This window comes from Neomonachus schauinslandi, chromosome 8 (assembly GCF_002201575.2).
Source record: "Neomonachus schauinslandi chromosome 8, ASM220157v2, whole genome shotgun sequence".
Lineage (NCBI taxonomy): Eukaryota > Metazoa > Chordata > Mammalia > Carnivora > Phocidae > Neomonachus > Neomonachus schauinslandi.
This window is the reverse complement of record NC_058410.1, coordinates 132511066-132526662: the sequence shown is the minus strand read 5'-3', so window position 1 is coordinate 132526662 and position 15597 is coordinate 132511066. Positions and strand designations below refer to the sequence as shown.

The following is a 15597-nucleotide window of genomic DNA, read 5'->3' as shown; positions in this document are numbered from 1 at the left end:
CTCTTCAGAGACCTTTCCTTATAGACATGGGGGCACGCTGTCTGGCACGGATGAAACCCTCGGCGGTGTGAGACCGTGGAGGGGCCGCGGGTGCGGCCTGAGGGGTGCCCGTCCATCTGCCCTGCCTGGTGGCCTCAGACGGACCGCCAGAGCTTTGAAAGTGTTGTCACTGAACTCACCGATGTATAGTTTCCGCAGCACTTCGCCACGTACGCCTTCTGCGTTGGGAGGGCGGCCCGTTACTTGCCTCTCTGGGTCTCTACTTCTGCCCCAGGTTAGGGCGCCGACATCTGGGCGGCCCCGTGGGCTACGCGCCTGCCTTCGGCTCAGGTCGTGACTGCAGGGTCCTGGCGTGGAGCCCCAAGTCAGGGTCCCTCCTCCTCCAAGTCAGGAGTCTGCTTGTCCCTCTGCCTCCACCCTTCCCCCTCCACACCCCCCCACCCCGCTCTTGCTCGCTCAAATAAAATCTTAAAAAAAATCACGTGTTGAAAGATGAGGATGAGCTGAGGTTGCTAACTTCATTGAGCTGCTTGTCCTTAGGACGTTCTCAGGTAGGACCTCCTCTGTAGACAGATGAGCAAACGGACGCTTAGGCCATTGCTCGCCAGAGGCCACGCGGCAGCTGACAACGCAGCTTGAGCTTGAAACCACTGTGATGGGCGCCTCCCTTAGGAGACAGAAAGGGTGATTGAGTGAAAAGACCGTGTGTCAGTTCCTTTAGGAAGGGCGGCTTGAGGATAGTTGGAACTACTGAATGTTCATGAAGGGGAACCAGTTTCATCTTTTGATTCCTGAGTGAGAAAATGACATCCAGTGAGATGTAGCGAGTTCCCACATCTGTTTAAAAAATATATAGGGAGGCCCTATCCTTTTAACGTCACATTCGTATCAGTGGTAATGAGTGATAGAGCATCTGAATGTTTTTGTCTTCCTCTTTAATTAGCACATTCCAGAAGAATTCATTTTAATTCTGCTGTTCTGCATGTGTTGTAGGGATGGGGGAAGATTAATGTCTGTTTACAGTAAAGAAAAATGAAAACCGCTTGGGCTTTGTTGCATAATCTAGTTGTTAAAAAACATACAGCCTCATAATCATAGGGGTGGGTGGGTTTAAATGTTACAGTAATCTAGGGCCATGAAGCTGTGTATTTTACTTGTCTCTCAGCCTTGTAACTGGGGACCACAGTGGTTTAAATGTTTGAATTAAAAACCAAACTGTGTTTTCAACAGGATGCATTCAGTTTACTCGCTTATTCAGATCCTTGGAACAGCCCAGTTGGAAATCAGCTTGACCCAATTCAGAGAGAACCTGTGTGCTCAGCTCTTAACAGTGCAATATTAGGTGAGTAAAGCAGAGCTTCAACTTAGAGCCTCCGAATACTTCAGGTGGTATTTGTGCTGGGGTTTATGTTTTGGTAAACTCTTAAGGGGAAATGCTTTCTACACTTTAAAAAAGTTATTTTGAAATATAGAAACCTTCCCCTCCATTATCTCAATTCCAGATGAAATGGATTCAAATGGAATAAAAAAAAAAACAACAGTACTTGGGGATACATCTGGGGAAGTTGGGAAAATAGAAGTTTTTGTGTGCCTCTGTTACGTAAGCATTTCTGGACTGGGCCACACCTACCGCAGCTCCCACTGTGCTTAAAATACAGACACAAGGGCCTTCCAGGTGAGGAGAGCATGCCCCGTCAGCACCAACCCCTGGAGTAGCATTATGTTCGCCCTGCAGTTGGGCATATTCAGCCGAATGCCCTCACCGAACAGAGGGTGGGCGAGAAAGAACCGCAGTTTCAGTAGCGAGGCTGAGCCAGAGGTGAGCCGAGAAGCTGCAGGTTGCCCTTCCCGTGAGCAACTCACTACATGTATGTACTGAACAGATACACTTGGTATACGAACTCTGCGACATGTAAACTCTACAGGGTTGTTTAGGTAAAACTATCTTTTAAATTCTCGATAATTCTTTCCAAATGTAATTTATAAGTAAGAGTGATTTTTCACCAGACTTTAGGATCTGGTTCCCCGGGTAAAATGAGACTCCACTTGAGAAGTCTTTTCTTGCAGCTTGGCCCTGTCAGGTGTGGGGGGGTTCAGTAACATGTTTCAAACTGTTCTGGTGTATGAGAGCAGTACCACAAATAGTAGCTTCGAGAACATTAGACACGGAGACACGTAGAGGGCCAGGGCTCGTGGCCAGAATGTAAAGGAATGAAGTATTCACAGTTGAACCTTAATCCATTTATTTGCTCTTATAAAGTTAATTACAGTTGACCCTTTGGGTACCAACCCCCCCCCCCCCCCCCCCACAGTAAAAAAATTGCATATAACTTTTGACTCCCCCAAAACTTAACTACTAATCGCCTCCTTTTGGCTGGAAGCCTTACCAGTAACATGAGCACTTGATTAACACGTATCTTGTGTGTTGTTATATGCATTATGTACTGGATTCATACAATAAATGTAGAGAAAAGATGTGAAGAACACCGTAAGGGACAATACATCTGCATTACTGTGCTATGTCCAAAAAAAACGCCACGTGGACGTGGACCTGTGCAGTTCAAACCCCTGCTTCTCAAGGGTCAGCTGTTACTCATTGTGTGTTAAGATCTAATAGTGGGGGGTTTTGGAATAAGAATTATTTATTTTTAAAAACATCTTTTGTGTTGTTTCCTTAGATTTAGAATTTATATATAATAAATAATGTGACTTTTCATTGATTAATGTGTTGTATTCTCTTTGGTTATATGAAATTAATTTAGCTCTACTGGTAAAAACAGAACTTAATAGCAATGCTGGGATTGTAGGGCAGTTTATGGTTTACTATCATGGCCTTTTTGAAATTACTACATGGATAGGTAATCATGAAGGCTTAATTTAAGCTTCATATATAGGTATCACTCAAGACATGGAAAGAATTTTCCTTTTTTTCCTCCAAATTTTTATTTAAATTCTGGTTAGTTAACATATAGTGTCTCATTGGTTTCAGGAGTAGAATTCAGTGATTCTCATCACAAATGTCCTCTTTAATGCCCATCACCGAGCCAGCCCATCCCCCACCCACCTTCCCTCCATCCACCCTCAGTTTGTTCTCTAAGACTCTTTTATGGTTTGCTTCCCTCTTTTTTCCCCCTTCCCGTATGTTCATGTTTTGTTTCTTAAATTCCACATGTGAGTGAGATTATATAGTACTTGTCTTTCTCTGACTTATTTCACTTAGCATAATACACTCTAGCTCCACCCACATTGTTGCAAATGGCAGGATTTCATTCTTTTTTTGCAGCTGAGTAATAGCCCACTGTGCGTGTGTGTGTGTGTGTGTGTGTATGCATGCCACATCTTTTAGAAAGAATTTTTGGAGTAACCAGTTTTCTTACGAATTTTTTGTATCTTGGGTTCTATAAGGGAATTCAATTATTAAATACTAAATTTAGGACCATTATGCAAGATATATGTATTCTTATATACTGTGCTACAAATTAATGTAGTATGTAGGTTCAGCTATAAATAGTACTTAAATTTATATTGATATAATTCCTACAAAATTAATGACAAGATTAGTAAATTGCTGTGGGTGAATGTGCGTATTTATAAATATCATGCTATTTTCTGTAGTTTCATCTCAGTTTCATCTCTAATTAGTGCTTAAAGTTGTTATATTAATTGTAATTGCAGCAAGTTCTATTTCCAAAAAACTTAAAAATGCTTATAACCACATGCACCCACCCCCACCCCCAAAATAAAATAGCGTACCTCCAGATGCTTACCTTTGAGCAAGGTTACTTTTCCTTATAAACCATCAAGAGACATTTTTGAGATGTTTCCTTCTCAGTTTTTATTCCTTTTATTATGTTGATTTTGTGTAAAAAATTGTTCTTGACTCAAGGCAGAACTGTAAAAGTCAGTCCTGCTTAGATTAGACTTGGCAAAAAATGTTTATCACCATCCAAGTTCAGCTAAATAGGGTCTTGCCAAATAATAGCCAGGACCTTATTAATTCTAACCCACAGACCACTTTTCAAACCATACTTTCTCCCCAATCTTTGTGCCTTTTCTTGCATATTTTCATTCTTACATTCTTGATCCTATTTGCTCTTATATATTTAAATCTTGAATTTGCTTTTTTTTCCCCCCCCCCCTTTTGGCTCTATTCCGTCTGCATCTTTTCTTTCTCCCACCGCATTGCAAACTTGGAATCTGGAGTCAAATTCAATCATATGAAGTCTTACCAGCCAGTATTGTGGTTTTTGCTCTTTGTTATCAACTATGCCTACAAAGGACTGATTAGTAATTGCATTAATTGGGAATCTACGTAAACTTAAAATGTGGACATCTCCACCCAAGGAGAGATCACCAGCTTCTAGGTGGTTGACCACTTTGACCAGTAGTTCATTTTTTCATCTCTGGCAAAGAACAAATTTTGGTAATTAACTACATCTGTACTGTATTTGACAAATTTTGGGTAAACTGAAAACTAATTTACTGGCAATTTTTAAAATATTTTGTCTACCAATTATAAATTAACTCCCTTCAAGATTAGAGGCTGGTTTTGCTTTTGTCATTGCTCATAGCCATCATCAGGCCCTAGAAACCCAAGTTAACACTCACCAATGTGCCTTGGAGACTGTTAGCCTCAGTTGGGTCCTCTTCCCCAGAAGGGAGAGAATCCAGCAGTGAAATTTTTTTTACTGAAAGCCTGGTGTCTTTTTTTGGTAAGTCAGCTGACTTTAGTCAAGTTGAAGAGAAATACTGAATATTCCTTACTCCTCACTGTAAATATCGGGGAAGAAATTACATCTTTCCCGTCGTAGTTAATATCTAAAACTTTTTTTAAAAAAACTTAATTCTGCAAGAATTTCTCTTAACAGTTGAATACCCACTACCCATATTACCTAGTCAGAGTAGCATGTCCACGATAATAATCATTTGCTCAGAAATTCCCATCGCTAGTTAGGTCATTAAGAGCAGTGTAGGCATTGCTGATTTTTAAAGTAATGCAGTTATTTTCCCAACTGAGAAGTTTTTAGAAAATGTCTTGCTAATTGCTATTTCCATGTTTAATCGTTTTTCCTCAGAAACCCACAATCTGCCAAAGCAGCCTCCACTTGCCCTAGCAATGGGACAGGCCACACAATGTCTAGGACTGATGGCTCGATCAGGAATCGGATCCTGTGCATTTGCCACAGTTGAAGACTACCTACATTAGCTATGCATTTAAGGAGCTCACATGTATATTGTGGCATATAGTCAACATGGAAGTAGACCGGCTCTGCTGATTTGAAATTTAGATTTTTTTAATTATGTACTGGGGACAGGTTTTTGTCGCTTTACATTGCTTCCTAGTTTACAGCATGATGCAAATGATTTTCTAACTTGGTGTTAGGAGAAATTATTTTCCATCTTTAACCTCTTAGTTGTCTAAGAGTTAAATATTACTGAATTTCAGACGTTCAAATTGATCATCACAAATCCTTTAAAACAATTACCTGAAAGAAACCAAAAAATCCTGCCGCCTTTGTTTGGGGGAGAGGGGGGAAGGAAATGGAACAAGTTGTGTTTGTGTTAGCATGTGGGTGATGTAAACTTCAAATCGGGAGATGCTCCGACCCCCACTCCCATATAAGCATTCAATCAGTGTAACTTGCAAAACGCATAAACATCCGACAGTTTGAATTTATAGTGTTGATGGAAGAAATCATTTTTAATGTGTACTGTAAAACTTGAAATACTCAGGAGCTGAGTGAATACGTTTGTTGCTACTTACAATCCCGACCTGTTAGTCCCAGTAGTTTTGTTTTAACATGGTCTTTTTCAACTTTGTTTCCTGTTTACCTACAGACGACTTCTGTTGTAGACTCACAGTTTAACTGTTGTATTATAACAGTATTACATGTCAACAGTGTGGTTATGACCTTTATTTATATAAAAACCAAATATTTAGTCAATTTACCGTGTCTTAATTTAATCTTTGTACACCTTCCATTTTTAAGTGCTTAAATGAGTACTATATTGCAATAAAAATGTAGTGATATAATTAACCAGCCATTAAAAATTTACTATTACAGATACTAGAGTGTCAATTGAGTTTATATATCAGGTACCTGCACACTTCTAATTAAAATTAGAGCAACTAAAATGAATGGTTTCTACTATAAATCTGAGTTCCCCAACCTCAGATTGCCTTCAGTGTATCGGCCTCCCTGGATTAGGGTCAAACCTGACACTGGGGGTGCTGCAGAGAACAGGAAATCGGTTTCTGTAAAAACTCAATATGGCACGTGGCTTGTCTGTAAAATAACCAAGATAACCATATCCTTTGGCTGACTGTTAACTTTGTATGTACACTGAGGCTTCAGTTTTCTTTCAGAAGAAATCTTTATTATACTTAGATGTTACACTCTCTCAGTTACTTCTTTCCTAGTCTGTATTCTATGAAACAAACTCTCACCAAAGCACCAAAACATCTGCAAGATGAAGGCATCTGAGAGCTGTGGCTGAAAACCCCTAGGTGTCTGTTTCTCCTCTCCACGCCCCCCCCCCCACGCCCCCGGCCACTCCTACGGCGCACCCAGCACCGCCCGGTGGGAGACGCGCTTTCAATTAAATGCATAAAGGCTCGTAAAAAGAAAAACAATTCCTTTTAAATTGCGTTTTCTTCTACTGTAGTCCACAAAGACAACAAGGCACCATTGTACTCCAGAAGGATGAAGGGGGGGGGGGCCTTCCCCCAAAAGATCTAGGATTTTTGCAATGACCCTTCACAAAACCATTTATAAATGATTAGATTTTCAGAAAAACTAATCCTGTAAACCACATAACTTAAGTACTATACATACAAGTACAGACAAGTTCTCATTCTTCATTTAGCTTTACTTCTTAGAAGTTTTCATCTTTCTGACCATCCACCGTCTTTTAAACCTCTTTGCATTTTGTTTTTTCTGGGTTCCTAAAATAGAAAATTTTGTGCAGTAAGAGTATTAGATATAAAATTCCCAAGAAATAATTCAAAAGTTTTCAAGATTCTATGAATACCTAAAATTAAGTTTATTAAGTCAGATTGTATAGATGAACGTACATATCACGCTGATCTGTTTTTCAGAAGCAACTTTAACATACTAATGTAGAAGCTATTATAAGCAAAACATTGATGCTTCATGATTAAGTATTTACTGTCTCCTTAAAAAAGAACATTTTTCGATACATAAAAAACTAAGAGAATAAACTGGATCTTACCCCAAGCATTATTCAGAAACTGGGCTGCAGCCTTTTTCACTGGTAACCTCTTATTTTCAAGAGACAGGAACTTATTTACTAGAAAAGAGAATTATTTATCATTTCTTTGTTTAATTTGCAATAAAAAGTGAGAGAACAGTCTGTAAAGAACTTACCAGTAGTTCTGTTGGTTCCTGGACCATACAAAGAATTCTGTATAAAAGCCTTCGCGGCTTCCTGCCTTGCATCTCTCAGATCTTGATCTTTTAGCCTTAGCGCCAAGTAGCTTTTATTCTGGCTGGTGACCAACACAAAAGGTCAAAATGAGCAAGTCTGATAACGTGTTTACTTTGAAAATAAAAAGCATTTTTCTTACTTCAAAAAGTGAAAAAACCAAAATCCTAAATTTGTATATGCACAGATGATGAATAAAACTAAATCACAGGGCTATTTTACTAGAAATCGATTAACATTTATGTTTTAAGTATGCAAATGTTCTTATGTAAATATCAGAATTGGTTTTCCCACAGAGGATCTAATCTGAAACCACTACTAATTAACATCTTTCTCCACATAAGCCAATACTTTAACTCCCCTCCGGTCACCTTTACATTCTATGTGGGGGAAAAAAAAAAGACTCTTACCCGACAGACTGTACTTTTTGTACCTTTTCTTTAGCATTCTTAGAAACACTTCCTTTTTCATATTCTTCCTTTTTCTTCTGCAAAGTAGCTAAAAAAATTTTATTTCAATTTAGTAATTATGTAAAAATAAAGCAGAAACATTTACTGGAGTTCACTTTAAACATGCACTAATACCAATTTCGATGCAATTTTTATTTGTAAGAAATAGAGAACAGGTCCAAGCTACACTCTCTCAGGGCCAGTAACATTTGGCTGCAATATCTGCAAATGCACTTGACACTTAACACGAGAAGTTATTTAAATCAGAATAGATCATACCTTCTTTCAGCTTTCCTGATGATTTCTTTATGCTAAGGAAGAACAATAAAAATACTGATTAGTATGGCAGATAGCAAAGATTACTCCACTTACTACACAATTTCATCGGGCTTTATAAGTAAGATACCCCCTTTCATTACCACCAACCTCAGTTTTTACTCAGGATCAGTTTTGGAAAGCAAAAGTCCCAACTTTGGAAAGCAAAAGTTGGGAACTGCTACCAGTTCCCAAACTAGTATATAGGATGGAGTATCTTCTCAGAAAGTTGTGAAAGCGTATTAGCAAACTTCAATAACAGATTGCTGTAGTTAAGAGCTGACGTGAAAGACTTAAGAAAAAAGTGAATTACATAACAGTATTCAAAATACGAAGTGAAAGGTGGTAGGACGGCATCCTTTTATTTAGAGAAATCATAAGGGATCAACTCAGCAGTTCAGGCACAAAAAGGATGGAGAGACAAATGTAATCTGACAAAATACAACAAGATTCCCATACAGAAGCACTTGACAGAAAAGCTATACAAAGGAGAAAGTGATGATGGGATGGGGGGGGGAGTAAGAGAAGGAAGAGGTGACATTTGAGCTTGGTTTCTAAAGAGGGAAGGGGGAATATGCCACCAAATGCATCTGAATGTATAATATATTCAGGATTTTAACTTTGGAAAAGTTCTTTTACTGAAAATTTAAGAATCAGCGGCCTAGGTAAAAAAAATACAGGACTAAACTTCTGAACTTAAAGCATTTAGGAGAGACGCCTCGGTGGCTCAGTCGGTTAAGCGTCTGCCTTCAGCTCAGGTCATGATCCCAGGGTCCTGGGACAGAGCCCTGCGTCTGCCTCCCTGCTCAGCGGGGAGCCTGCTCTCCCTCTGCCTGCTGCTCCCCCTGCTTGTGCTCCTTCTCTGACAAATAAATAAAAATCTTTATTTAAAAAAAATAAAGCATTTAGAAGAAGGGGGGCATAAAGAAATTACCCAATATTTAGAAGTCTAAATTACAGTTTGATTTCACGGGATAGATGGGGAAGAGGACGACAACATTTGCCTTTAACCATCAACAGAGGGCAAAGCTGCTAAATGAATGAAGCGGGAGCAGCCAAGGCAAGTATGGGTCAAGAGGAGCTTCAGGAGCCTGTGGACACGTGTCTGCTACTCCACTAAATGCTAAGTTTCAAGACACCCTTTTACTCACCACCATCTACCCTCCCTCAGTATAAGGACAGGAGCACAAGCATCTATTGACTGATACCCTGCAATCAGCCCAGAAGCTAAAGTTAGCTATAGGAATGAACAAAAAGTGGTAAAAGACTGAAAAGTGGAGTTAATTCCCTCCACCTTTCCCACCAAATTCAGATACCTACTGCGTAGCTTTTTAATTTATTATTTCTATTATGTGGACTCAATAAATGTGTGGACCGGTAGGTAATTCATAGACAGGTGTATGTAACAAAGATCCACTACTTACTTAGTCTGTCCAGCTGTAGTTAACTTCTCTAGAATGTTATCTGGAAGGAGTTTTCTTTTCTTAAAGACATTTAAAAATTAATCAGCAGTGAGGTGCATGACAGTATGCCCCGACTTGCTTCTGAAGTTTCTGATTTTAAGGACAGCTTTACTAAAATCTAGACGAATGAATTAGGCTGAGCCCTGCCCCCACGACCTCTAAGCTGTGGGAAGACTGGGCCCACGAAACTCAGAAACTATTCCACATTCTCTGGAAGCACTTGGTGAAGACTGAGAAGGCTGCCCACTGTATCCCAACCCAAAAGTCACAGTTCTACGCTCAGCGCAATTAAGTCCCGTCCACCCGGAGTCCGTTCTCTGTGGCCCTCTGTGGCCCATCTACCAAGCGTTAGACAGCAAAGCAATCATACTCTATGCAGTACAGCCCTCGGTTTACAAAGTACCTCTCGTAATTCTCACAGCAACCCAATTTCGGATAAAGAAACTACCTCCGCGAGACTAAATGACTAGGCTGTCATGGTGAGCTGTCCCAAGTGGGATGAACCCTCCGAATCTCGAATTCACGACTCTTCCCACTCCCGTTTTCAATCGCTGCACAGCAAAGAGCTCGAGCGCCTTTGTTTTCGCTGTTGTCAGAAGGCGTATTAGCGACCTTCCCCCACCCCAGGCTCCCCAGCTGTGGCACCACACAGGGGAACTCTACCCCGGCCCGGTGTTTTAAAGGGGAGACGCCTCCCTACCCTCTAACCTTTTTTTTTTTTATTTTTTTTAACCCTCTAACCTTTTGTTCGATGAACAGCTCCTCCCGTCGCTTCCTCTTCTCCTTCAGGAGCGTTTTATCCCTGAAAGAGTGACAAGTTAGTAAGGGGCGACACGCGCGGGACGGGAAGGGGCGGCTCTCCCGGCCGGCGGCGGGCTCCGAACCTGCGCACCGACTCCCGAACCCGCCGCTCCTCTTCTCGTGCTTCCGCCTGGGCGCTGGCGAAAGTCAGCTCCTCCGGGGCCTCGTCGTCAAACTCGTCGTCCCCTTCCCCGTCTTCTTCCTCCAGCGGCTCCGCGGCCGCGCCGCTGCTGGGCTGCCCGAGCAACAGGCTGTGCTCCGCCGCCTCCTCCTCCTCGGAGGCGGGCTGGCCCTCGTCCACCATCGCCGACTCCGGGATGCGGGACGCGCGCGGCCGAAGCTGCACCATGACCCGCGCAGCGCCCGACCGTCTGGCCTCTGACCCCGAAACAACGCGCAAGCGCAGCGTGACGTGAAGAGCAAGCGACGCGACTTGCGTCGCCCCCTGCAGGTGCAGATGCGGAGACGGCGGTGCGACGGCGGAGGCGCATGCGCATGCGCATGCGCAGAGCGGGGGGAAGGGCGTGGCCTACGGCGAGCCGAGCGTTGGGGTGGGATGGCGGGTGGTTCCTTTTCTCCTGTGGGAGGTTTCCCCGCCTGGGACGCCACGTGCATTTCTCCCCGTCCCGAATAAGCGACCGGAGCTCCCGCAGTGAGAGCAGATCGGGATGGGGCTTGCTTCTAGGAGGGGAGAGCCTCGTAAGAGCTCCTCTGCTGGGAAGCTGACAGCAGGGTTGCCTGGGTCCCCCCCCCTCCAGTCCCGCTGTCACGGGCTGTGCCGTCCAGGGGCCCAGAAACCTGGGACCACAAGCCCCGGTGGCCCTACCTAGCACCGCGATCCACTTGGTCCAGTTAACCTTAAAAAATAAAACTGCCAATTATTTTACCAGCAAAAAAATGGGTTTACTCAGGAATCGCAGAGTTGCCGGGTAAGCAAGCTGTTGGCAAAACCATAGGCAAGTCCCCCAAACTAAGGAGTGGATTCTCTTTTATCGAGGAGCCGGGAAGCTGGGGGAGGCTGTCATAAAAGTCCATTGGAGTAAATTGGGGATTAGAAATACGGTGGCTTCTCATTGGCTGGGCTGTTGCGGGGGGCGGGGGAAGAGGAAAGCCTTTCTTCCTCCCGCTGGGGTAATAAAGCCCTATCCACCTACCAGGTCTGGTAATAAAGCGGTATTCACCTACCAGGTCCACCGTCTCTTCCTGTTGGATTTGCAGGTAAGGACAAGTGGTAGAGCGTGAGACCTCCCCCTGCCGAACCTCCCGACTCCATTTTAGTGAGATTTCCCTTTATTAATTTTCACATTGGATCCAATTAATCAGTATTTGCGGATTGGGCTCCCTTCACTCCCCGCACCCCAAAGAAGTGGCATTTCCTTCGAAGGGAAGAACTGTGCCATAGCAACAGGACGTGATGCCTTTCAGTCCTTCTGGCACTGACAGGAACAAGTTGACAGATGCAGGCTTAAGTCAGTGCTCAGCACCAAACGTGTGCTTGGCTACCTCAGCCACCATTTCCCAGGTTCCCTCACCACCTGCTCCTGGACTGTCCACGCCTCCGTTCATCACCGACACCACTCCCTAACAGCTTATCATCTGACTACTGCATTAGGATGTAAGCTCTGTGAGAACAGGGTCCTGGCCTGGTGCCCTGCTCTAACCCCAGGAACTTGAACAGTGGGTGGTCCAGCGCAAACCCTGAATCTGTGAAAGAATGACTTCACCATTACTTAGTGAATGCAACCCTAGCGCTGCTTCTATCCCTCCAAACCCCAGGTAGGTTTCATTTCTTGGCATCCACGGCCCTTCCTGATCTCTGTGTTTATCTTCTCCCATCCATTATACAACACCAAATGACTCATCACTCTCTGAACAAACCAAGCTGTTGCCCATTTGCTATGCATTTGTACACGCTGTTTCCTCTGATACTCCTCCATATGGAACTATTTATATTTCAAAAACTGCCCCCTACTTCCTCCTAAAGGCTTCCAAGCACCTTAACGTTCAACCCATCCCCACTCCGCCCCTCTCTAATTGCATCCTCCTCTGCATCTTGCACAGATTTCTTTACTGTAGTTTCCAATCTGTAAAATAGTTCACATGACAGTTGTCCCAACCATTCTGTGACCTCCTTGAGGGTAAGGTCCATATCTTACTGATCATTTTATTTCTAATGTCTATCATAGGGTAGACATTCAGTAAATACTAAATTGAATTAAATATCACATATAGTTTGCATTTTCAAATTTTTCATCTTCTCTAACGAAACCAAAACACGAACAAAAATGGCAAAACACGAAAACCAACCACAAAAAAAAGCTGCTGGTACCAAAGGCCCAGGATGAGAGGAGTTTCAAAGAACAGTTATGAAATATCGGGGCCTTGGTCAGATGGAAATTACAGATTAAAAATACAATCAGGGGCGCCTGGGTGGCTCAGTCGGTTAAGCGACTGCCTTCGGCTCAGGTCATGATCCTGGAGTCCCGGGATCGAGTCCCGCATCGGGCTCCCTGCTCGGCAGGGAGTCTGCTTCTCCCTCTGACCCTCCCGACCCTCCCCCCTCTCATGCTCTCTCTCTCTCAGTCTCTCTCTCTCAAATAAATAAATAAAATCTTTAAAAAAATAAAAATAAAATAAAAATACAATCAGACTCGCTCAGACAGTGTGCTGACTTTCATCATTGCTAACACTAGGAAAATGTATGGATTTAACTTTGAGAAGCCCAACAAACCTATTAACAGTGAATGATGGTATTTCAGGTAGAAAAATTGCATTATAAGAGGCCCCCTCTGTGTACATGCCTTGACCCACTCACGCAAAGTGTGAATCGAGCCCTCAGGAGCCCTACTCCTTGTAAGTTATGAACATCCCTCTTGCTCCTGCAAAGAACCTTTGGGATTTATTAAAAGTTATGACCAAGTTTTATGTGACTGCGTCTCGCCTGCTTCTACAAAAGCCCAGGGTGTAGCATTAAATGTAATTTTGTAAGGGGCTGAGGCAATGTGGCCCAGAGGTGTAATCACCCAGGGAGCTGATCTGATCCAAGGGACCTGCACATATATGACCTCCCTACGCTCTTTACTAAAGGCCACTCCTCCCAGTCAGACCACACAGCAGGCATTCCTAGGGCCCTGGGGGCTGCATTCAGTAGTGAGGCTTGAGCAGAGAGCTCTATTCTTACTACTTGATTCCAAGGTAATATGAGGGTAATTTTTTAAAGTTCGTGGGGAAAAAAAAGAAACCACAGACTTCAGAATTCAGTGTCTGGGAAAGCTTGGTGGGGCCCCCGCAGGGACCGTAATGCTTCTGTGTTTGTGATATCGATAAATAGTCAGCCATCACATCTCCCTTTCCTCTTTGGCTGCTAAGGAGGCCAGTGCTCAATTTTAGGCAGCTGTGTTTATCCTTGGAGTCCATATATTTGCATCATTTATTTTACTCATCCTGATTTTCTATCTTGATGCTACTTTTCCTTCCTTGCATGAGTTCTTGTTGTAAGCTATCCCACACACTGCGAGGTAAAGGCAGCCAAACATGGTAAACACTGAACAGGAAAAGCCCCCAACAAAGACATCTCTTGGGGTAAGATCTTTATACAATAAATGACTTACTGTAGAGAGTGATTTCGTTTTCCATCAAAACTTGGCAAAAATCAGAAATACCAAGGTTTTACCCCTCTACTTCTCTGTCTGTCCAGATCGCAACAATTCAATCAGGATAATTACTTTTTTAAAAGATAATCTAATTATAAAATTTTCCCTTTCCAGTAACCAACCAAACACACAAAAGATATCTTATGTTTAAGTCCACACAAAATAAGATGCATTAACTTGACTGTTCTCTGACTTCTTCTAAGAATATTTGCTATTGTTGTTTCTAGGCCCCCATCACTTATCATCAGGTGGGATGCCAGCCAGGGAATCGGAGGGTATTTTTAGATTTTCCAGTATTTAGCTCACCGTCCCCATGATTGGTTCTCCTCTGTTTGTGGCCTGGTACTTAGACATACTACAATTTCTTCTTTCCCCAGGGCAACTAAGAAACATTTTCACTTTCATGAGGAGCAAGGGCTTCAGGAAGAGTGGTACCACATGGCCCCTGGAAATGAAACCTGAAATAGGACAAATAAGCAGAGTCAGAAACACGAATGGGCTACTTCAGCAAGTCACACATTTCTTAGTTACATCCAAAGCAAAATCCCAATTCTCACAAATACAGTATTATGAGCTTTGTTCTCCCTTTTTTCATCTAGTTTCTGATAGCTCTAGATGTAGACATTTCATTATGGGTTGATCCCAGTGATCAAGGGAATTTTGGGAAAGCAACTGCCTGGAATTTAGGTGCTAAATTTTATTTAAGGGATAGGGGAGACATAATTGCAAAGTGCATTTTGTGACTGTATAGCCAACCTCATAACTGAAGGTGTGAGTTTTACAAAGTCTGTATACTAATGAAAACACCATTCTCATGGCGCGCCTGGGTGGCTCAGTCGTTAAGCATCTGCCTTCGGCTCAGGTCACGGTCCCAGGGTCCTGGGATCAAGCCCCGCATCAGGCCCCCTGCTCGGCGGGAAGCTTGCTTCTCCCTCTCCCACTCCCCCTGCTTGTGTTCCCTCTCTCGCTGTGTCTCTCTCTGTCAAATAAGTAAATAATTTTTTTAAAAACCCCAGCATTCTCATGCACTAAGGACACGAGAAAAATAACCTCATGTACCACACGTCTAGACCATGAACACTGTAGCTGAGTGAACAGGACTCTCAAGCCAGCTGTTGGACCTTATGACTAACTCTGACGTATAGTCAGAAAGTAGAAACAAGCAAAAAGAGCAAAGAGGAGGGAGAAAGAAGAAAAATTCATTCCTGCTTCCTTCAAGGAAAAATACAACAGAAAGAAAAAAAAAAAACGCCCATCTCTGAATGCAGGATTCAGAGGATCCTGGAAAAGCAGGATTTTTAGTGTATTCAGAAGAAAGCCCATTGAGCACAGTTAAAAATGAAAAAGCACATGCTCAAGGTAATTCAATATTCATACTGTTCATCCTTTTTTTAAAAGATTTTATTTATTTATTTGACAGAGACAGTGAGAGAGCCCAAACCGGGGGAGCGGCAGGCAGAGGGAGAAGCA

The 15597-nt window shown here is 42.8% G+C and overlaps 3 protein-coding genes across 6 annotated transcripts in view; 1 reads left to right on the top strand and 2 right to left on the bottom strand.

The window, feature by feature from the left end:
- Positions 1 to 6066, top strand: part of RANBP9 (RAN binding protein 9) — a 98502-nt gene extending 92436 nt beyond the window's left edge. Inside the window, exons 13-14 of one of the 2 annotated variants that reach the window (XM_021697136.1) lie at positions 1231 to 1342; positions 5076 to 6066. In XM_021697136.1, coding sequence (XP_021552811.1) covers positions 1231 to 1342; positions 5076 to 5206 — 243 coding nt within the window. In that variant the 3' untranslated portion in view covers positions 5207 to 6066. The remainder of the gene's footprint in view (positions 1 to 1230; positions 1343 to 5075) is intronic. The other variant, XM_021697135.2, reaches the window with a different exon arrangement.
- A 7-nt stretch (positions 6067 to 6073) lies between these two features.
- On the bottom strand, positions 6074 to 10869 carry NOL7 (nucleolar protein 7). The gene is made up of 8 exons (XM_021697137.2): positions 10558 to 10869; positions 10415 to 10475; positions 9635 to 9693; positions 8175 to 8206; positions 7857 to 7944; positions 7389 to 7510; positions 7234 to 7311; positions 6074 to 6946 (listed from the first exon to the last, which is right to left on the bottom strand). Exons 1-8 carry the CDS (start codon positions 10821 to 10823, stop codon positions 6870 to 6872), a joined length of 783 nt encoding a protein of 260 aa, XP_021552812.1. The 5' UTR covers positions 10824 to 10869; the 3' UTR covers positions 6074 to 6869.
- Positions 10870 to 13893: 3024 nt separating this feature from the next.
- SIRT5 (sirtuin 5) overlaps positions 13894 to 15597 on the bottom strand; it is a 32955-nt gene continuing 31251 nt past the window's right edge. For all 3 annotated transcript variants that reach the window (XM_021697264.2, XM_021697267.2, XM_021697265.2), the window contains one exon: positions 13894 to 14585. In XM_021697264.2, the coding sequence (XP_021552939.1) occupies positions 14510 to 14585 (76 nt within the window). In that variant the 3' untranslated portion in view covers positions 13894 to 14509. The remainder of the gene's footprint in view (positions 14586 to 15597) is intronic.